The sequence below is a fragment of the Ceratotherium simum genome, chromosome 1 (genome assembly GCF_057802395.1).
Source record: "Ceratotherium simum simum isolate JZ-2026a chromosome 1, ASM5780239v1, whole genome shotgun sequence".
NCBI classification, from domain to species: domain Eukaryota; kingdom Metazoa; phylum Chordata; class Mammalia; order Perissodactyla; family Rhinocerotidae; genus Ceratotherium; species Ceratotherium simum.
Genome location: NC_141900.1, coordinates 50,649,762 through 50,657,564, shown reverse-complemented (window position 1 = coordinate 50,657,564; position 7,803 = coordinate 50,649,762). Strand labels below are relative to the sequence as shown.

Below are 7,803 nucleotides of genomic sequence, written 5' to 3'. Positions count from 1 at the left end.
GTCAGAAATCCTGGTTCCGGCTCTACTCTGCCAGCCGGGAGTTAGTCAAGTACTGTCAACCTCACTTTCCTCAGTTGTAAAATGATGTGAATAATGAGCATAATCACGGTGACCCCATATATGCCAATCAAACACTCTGTGAGCATTCCCTCAATCGCTTTGCACACAACCTCGTTATGTAGGTGCTACACTTGCTCCTATTTAACTAAACCAAGGCCTAGCAAAGGTGCATGCTCAGAGGCACCACTGGTCCAATTCCAAAAATCATTCCCTTAACCTGCCTCATTGAAAACTAATTTTTTGTCATGGGAAAGTAATAAACTGGCATTCTCACTTTACACGTGAGTCTTTGTGAACAAGTCCCCACAAGTCCAGCTCCAAGAGTGATGTCAAATTTCTGACACTTCAAAGCTGAAGATTGGATCCCAAACTACGGTAACAGTGAAGCTTTTGTGTAATTGGCCAGGGAGCCAGTCAGTGGAGGTGACCTTCTAGGCCTATCTCCAGCAGAAATTTCAGCAACTTCCATCATACTGCTATCATCTCCTGTATACTGTAATGGGATGAGGAAAAGCAGTGGGATTCAAGCTGAGTTCCCATTCCCAGGCTGGGTGTGTTAGAACCCACATTTATCATACCAAAACTGCAAGAGGGAAGAAAGCCAGCACGTTGAACTTACTCTCTGATGAAATATCTTCGAGACCTCAGAAGAGATAGTAGGAAGGATAGAAAGTGAAAGACTTATTTACCAGAAATGGAAATTTGAACTCAGCTTTCAGACAGACCCGTACTGCTATACTGTATTCTGTGAAAGAGTACCTAAGACCGCTTTGGGGGAAAGTGAGGGATGGGTTGAGGGTGTTTCAGAGGGTGAGTTGTGTTGCTGGGAGAAATGAAGCTTAGCTGAGGAAAGCAGAAAAAAATGCTGATTTTACAACAAGCCATGCTTGGACTATTGGCAGGCTGAATCCACCATTTCCCAATTGCTTGTAATAGACAGACATTTAGAGACCAAACCAAGCCCCCAAACATTTCTCCTATTGGAGCAGAGAGAAAGGAAATTTCTGCAGCACAGGTTTGCGGTTAGGTAGGTGGAGATGTGGAGAGGACAAATGTGACCAACCTGAAATGAAAAGGTGTATGTGTGTGTGTGTGTGTGTGCATGTGTGTGTGTTTAAAAAGCATTTACATTGGGCTAGAAGTCCTCACTCCTGGGGAGTAGAAGTGGGGTGATATATAAGCAGAAATAAAAATCAGTCCTTCATTAGAGAAACACTTTGAACTTAGAAGATATTTCAGGTAAAACATATTTCCTGCCTGCTCCTTAAGCAAATATTTAAAACAAACAGAAAAAAAAAAGAGGTGTTTTAATCTCCCTTGTATGGATAAAACTCCACCCCATTTCTCCAAGACAGATTGGCTCGAAGATCTAACCAGTCAAAAGACTACGGATTGCTGTACAATTTTTTGACCCCATCTCTTCATGGCTTGGGAGCTTGGACTATCAGTTGAAAAAGGCAAATTGTGTGGGAAATGATTTGCTTGAGAAACTAACCCTCACTGGGAAGGTAACTTCTGTGACCTACCACTACCTAGCTCTTTCAGAAAGAGAAGAGGGTCTTCCGTTCGCATGCCGATCTAGAGTAAGACACCGTGCCTTCTGCAGGATGATTTGTTAAATATTAATGAATCCACAAGCTATAAAGAACCCTTGGGGTGGCCTAACTGCTATTAGAACTGCTTAATTCCTGTGAGTAATCCACTTCATTAATTTTGCCAAGCAATACTTACTCTGTGTGCGACCTTTCCTGGCTCATTTCCAAAATGCTAACACTAAGGTAACAATGCTGTTTGCAGCCCACAGTCTGGCAAATAAGTCCCTAAAAGAAACACCAGAAACTTTGAATTACATTCACGTTCCTGAATTGTTCCACTTAATGCTTTAAAGATTAAAACCCTTTGGTCTAAACTGTCTAGTTTTTCCTTAATATGACTCTGTGGTAGACTGAACAATAACTCCTCCAGAGATGTCCACCACCTAATCCCCAGAACCCATGGATGTTACTTTACATGGTAATAGGGACTTTGCAGATATGATAAAGTCAAGGATCTTATGACAGGGAGATTGTCCTGGATTGTCCAGGGCCAAGGTAATCACAAGGGTCTTCGTGAGAGAAACATAGGAAGGCCAAGTAGAGGAGAGGGTAAGTTGATGATAGAAGCAGTTGGAGTGATGTGGCCTCAAGCCAATGAATACAGCAGCCTCTAGAAGCTGGAAGAGCCAAAGAACAGATTCTTCCCTGGAGCCTCCTGAAGGAACCAGCACTTCAACACCTTGATTTTTAACACCGTTAAGATTCATTTCAGACTTCTGACCTCCAGAACTGTAAAACAAATTTGTATTGTTTTTAAGCCACTAAGAGTATGGCAATTTGTTATACAGTCACAGAAAACTAAACCAGACCCACTTATAAATGTATGAGAAGTTTGAAACATTATAGTAAAGAGCCCATGAAACAACCCCCATGTTTGCCTCACCCTCAGTCACTTTTTGAGCATGGTGCTCAGTCAGTTCCTTATGTATAAGCCATCCATTGGCCTGGCTACTTTTGATTGGACCATCTATAGTTACACTAATGGAGGCCAGAGGCTACGAGGAAGCCTGGTGCCAGAAGTCTGCCCGGTGAGATGCTCCATTATGGATAGTGACCAACCAAAGGAATCAGATCTTCTCCCAAGAAGTTTTGAATGCAAGACACCAAGAAGACAGGAAAAGTATAGGAAAAAGAACAGGAGTATAAAAACAGAAAGAAAGGGAAGATAGAAAAGCTGAGGGACAAAGAGGACAGAGTGAGTAGAAGAGGGAGCAGTGGATACCAAATTCTGGGGACCAGGTCAACACACTTCTCCATGGTTCTCAGTGCCTACAATGGCCCTGTATGGAGAGTGAGAGGTGGGGGGGGGGGCTCCCTCAAATAACTGTTGAATGGATGAACAGTAGTAAACTGCATTCCAGTCCTTCATGAGACCTGGATTGCTGCTGAGATTTGGTTCTTCTGCTTCCTTATTTCTCCATGTAGCCTTCCAATTGCCACACCCTATCTGAGATGACCTGAGTAGGTTCTGTGCTTTACAATCTTAAAGAGCCTAATCCTGATTCTCTCTGCCCTAGCCTCATCCTTTTAAAAGATCATTGAGGAAAAAGGACTTGACCTTTCTTCAAAGAAGATACACAAATGGCCAAAAAGCACTTGAAAAGATGTTCCATGTCATTAGAAAAAATGCAAATCAAAACTACAATGAGATACTACTTCATACCCATTAGGACAGCTATACTCAAAAAGGTGTTCATGGGGGCCGGCCCGGTGGCGCAAGCAGTTAAGTGTGCACACTCCACTGTTGCAGCCCAGGGTTCACCAGTTCAGATCCCAGGCGCGCATTGATGCACCACTTGTCAAGCCATGCTGTGGCGGCGTCCCATATAAAGTAGAGGAAGATGGGCACGGATGTTAGCCCAGGGCCAGTCTTCCTCAGCAAAAAAAAGAGGAGGATTGGCATAGGATGTTAGCTCAGGGCTGGTCTTCCTCACAAAAAACAAAACAAAACAAAAACAAAGGTGTTGGTGAAGATGTGGTGAAATTGGAACCCTCAAACATTGCTGGTAGAATGTAAAATGGTGCAACCACCACAGAAAAGAGTTTGGTGGTTCCTCAGTAAGTTAAACAGAATTATAATATGACCCAGCAATTCCATTCCTAGGTATATATACAAAAGAATCTAAACAGTAGGTGTTCAAACAAAAACTTGTATGCAAATGTTCACAGTGGCACTGTTCACAATAGCCAAAATGTAGAAACGACAAAAATGTCCATCAGTGAATGAACGGATAAACAAATTTTGGTATATACATACAATGGAATATTATTCATCCATAAAAAGGAATGAAGAACTGATACACACCACGACACAGATGAACCAAGAAAACATTATGCTGAGTGAAAGAAGCCAGACACAAAGGCCACATTTTGTATGGTTCCATTTATATGAAATATCCATAGTAGGAAAATCCATAGAGACAGAAAGCAGATTAACGGTTGCCAGGGGTTGTGGGGAAATAAGAACAACTGCTCAACGAGTAGAGTTTCCTTTGGGAGTGATGAAAATGTTCTGGAACTAGATAGTGGGGATAACTGCACATAATGCACAACATAATGAATGTACTAATGCTACAGAAAAGCACATTTTTAAATGGTTATAATGGTGAATTTCATTTTATATGAATTTTACCACAATAAGAAAGATCTTTGCAAATATATTTTTTGTGTGGGATGTTCATTTCTTTGCCACATTTTATAGATATTCACTTCAACTTATGGTTATGCTGGCAGACACATCAAATCTTGCTCTAGCTCCAAGTGGGCTTTGGGTCTCAGGTTATTTCTTTGCTATCAAGGATCCAGTCTAGGATGCATAACAGACGTATCTCTGCGATTTCTCAGAGTCAGACCCAGGACTGCTTTCACATGGGCCCCTGTTGCCAGCTTTTACTCTGTTGTCAATGTATAGCTCGTTTTGCAAAAAGAAGTAGAAAGCTAATCAATGGCATCTGTTGAGATGAATCTGATCCTGGACTAGCCTCTGAGTGAGCAAGAAAAGCTATATAAAATTCAGGTTCACGCAGACCTTTCATTTCACAATTTTAATATGAGGTCAAGATACTTTAAAATAAAGAAATTGATCCTGTGGGGGAGGAAAAATAATTTTCCTTCTAGGTTCTTGGCTGAGACCCTCCCCATCAACACCTGTAAAGAAGACAGATTAGGGGCCGACCCTCTGGCTATGTGGCTAAAGTTCCATGTGCTCCCCATCGGCGGCCCAGGTTTGCTAGTTCGGATCCTGGGCGCAGACCTACACTACTTGTCAGCCATACTGTGGAGGTGCTCCACATGCAAAATAGAGGAAGATTGGCATGGATGTTAGCTCTGGGCTAATCTTCCTCAAGAAAAAAGAGGGAGATTGGCACGGATATTAGCTCAGGGCATATCTTCCTCAGCAAAAAAAAAAAAAAAAGAAAGAAAAAGATATTAATAGGAGAAAAAAGAAGTTTAATAAAGTGTATACCTCCTGTACACATGGGAGATACCCAGAAAACTTAGTAACCCCCTGAAGTGGCCCAAGCTACCACCTTAAATACCTTCTTAAGCTAAAGACAAAAGAAGATGTTGGGGAGGTAGAGGAGGAAGGCATTCTGGCAGATTATCAGGAAAAGCACAGTCAACAAGGGTAAGGTTGTTATTTAGATCTGAATTGTTGCCTTCTCTATAGACAAGAGTTTCTAGAGATTTAGAGTCATCCTTCTCCTTCTGATACAGAAAGGGAGACATCCTTACAAATGGAGATCTCCCTTATAACTGTAAATGACTCTTACAAAAGGGTAACTTCCACTTGGTTTTCAGAGCTTCTGCCTTCTCTGCTGTTTCTTAAAAATTACCAGCCTAAAATAATCCTTATGCCAAAGAGGCATATTCTGGGGTGGCAAATTCTGCTCCTCTTTAATCTTTTGATCATAAGAGTCAGTCACTAAGTGGGTTAAGAAGTTAATGATGACACCATTAGGGAATTATTTCCTTAAAGACAGTGACTGATACTTCAAAAGCATGTTATAAGTATATGTCACTTCAACAAAATTAAATTTCCCAAGCAAAGAAAATGACAAATTGGCCCACCCTTTCTGAAAAAGATGCAAAAGAAGACCAAATTACATTTCTTGCTTTGCAAAATATTCCAGAAGTGTTTTTTCAATCAGCAGATGGCGCTGCCAACATATGGCTGAAATTAAAAAGATGACAACGGCCGCTTTCCTTAATCCCTTTGTTATATAGGAAATTTGGAACAATTTATTAACTTTTTGCATCAATGTCATGTTTGGAATAAAGCTCACTCCTCGTGGTATTAGCTGGCCACCTCTGAAGTTCTGAAATCCTAAGAAATTTAATTCAATTACCACATAGCAAGGACCTTGAAAACATTATCTTTATTAACTAACATGGACTGGGTATTTTCTATGGGGTAGGCACTTTTCTGGATCTTCACGTAAGCTTCTTACTTAATCCTAACAAACTGAAAGTGTATTATTTCGTTTCAGAAAGAAGAAAACTGAGGCTTAGGTAAGTTATATTCTTTGCCCAAGTTATATTCTTTGCCACATCTCCGAAAGAGATAGAATCAGGGTTCAAAATGAGGTCTGGCTCCCTCCTAAGCCCATGTCCTTAGTCACATCACCCCCGTGTCACACACAGTATCACAGTGCTACAGTACTCCCAGCATTTTGAAAAAGACATTTCAAAGACAGGCTTACTAGATGCATACCAATACGGGTCATCTTAAACCACCGAACATGCAGATGATCCTAATTCACATCATTTAAAAACCTAATTTGATTTAACTCCTAAATGCTGCTTGTATCCAGAATTCATTCAAAGCTTAAAATGAGTTTGACCTTATTTCTGTTTTGAGAAAATTAAGAATGAAAAGTGAGATCCCATTGAGTCAAATGGCTAGGACAAAGACCTTAAACAACATCCAGATTAAAAGGCAGCCTGAAACACAGAAATGAGGCAAACTCCACTTAGCATGTGAACAAAAAGAAGCTAAATCAATGAGACAGTCTGTCTAGTAGCAGAGAAAGGAGAAAGAAGTATGTTTGCATACTTAACATTTGACCTTTTCACGATCAGATATTTTTCTGAACTGTTCTGGGGAAAAAAACAGCAGTTTGCCTGTTGTGACACTATTCTGAGTAAAAGTTAGATACATAATGCAAACATTGAAGAAAAAGCAAGTAAGGCACAGAAGTAAGCATTCTAGATTTTTCTTTTTTTTTTTTTTAAGATTTTATTTATTTATTTTTCCCCCCAAAGCCCCAGTAGATAGTTGTATGTCATAGCTGCACATCCTTCCAGTTGCAGTATGTGGGACGTGGCCCCAGCATGGCCAGAGAAGCGGTGCGCACCCGGGATCCGAACCCGGGCTGCCAGCAGCGGAGCGCGTGCACTTAACCGCTAAGCCATGGGGCTGACCCTCTAGATTTTTCTAATAGACAATCCTAACACAATCCTAATCCAAACACAAATCCCATGTGTTGATTGATAAAGGTTACCTGGAAAAAAAAAAAAATTCAACACAGTAAGAGATTTTTTGCTTCAATCTAAAAAAAATTGTTAGTCATCTCTGAAGTAAAGATAAATTGGGCAGGGGCCGGCCCTGTGGCTTAGCGGTTAAGTGCGCGCGCTCCGCTGCTGGCAGCCTGGGTTCGGATCCCGGGCACGCGCCGACGCACCGCTTCTCTGGCCATGCTGAGGCTGCGTCCCACGTACAGCAACTGGAAGGATGTGCAACTATGACATACAACTGTCTACTGGGGCTTTGGGGGGAAAAAAAATAAATAAAATAAAACCTTAAAAAAAAAAAAAGATAAATTGGGAACTTGTCATAACCCACACTCCATATTCCCATTCAGTCATTTAATGCCACCACCTTTCAGGAGAAGAAGGGACACTCCAGAGTCGTGAACACTATTTTAACAAACTGGATAAGGTTTTTCTTCCCGGGCCCCTAGGATGGGCCCTAGGGAGCTAGATGGCACCACATTGTTTCTCCTCTTTCTCGGGCATAACACAAAAATCAATGACTCCCCTCACCAGAAGCTGCACCTGAACATTAGCCCTTGACATTTTACCTCTTCAGGAGCAAATCGGGACAGACCTGAGATGAGAGAAACCTCTCAGGCTTTCCCAGGGCAGA

General features: G+C 41.4%; 1 protein-coding gene across 1 annotated transcript in view; it reads left to right on the top strand.

Annotated features, from left to right (window-relative positions):
* Positions 1–2,557: 2,557 nt before the first annotated feature.
* The window catches only part of AGR3 (anterior gradient 3, protein disulphide isomerase family member), a 48,279-nt gene continuing 43,033 nt past the window's right edge, over positions 2,558–7,803 (top strand). Inside the window, exon 1 of the mRNA XM_087434080.1 lies at positions 2,558–2,683. Within this exon, the coding sequence (XP_087290206.1) occupies positions 2,558–2,683 (126 nt within the window). The remainder of the gene's footprint in view (positions 2,684–7,803) is intronic.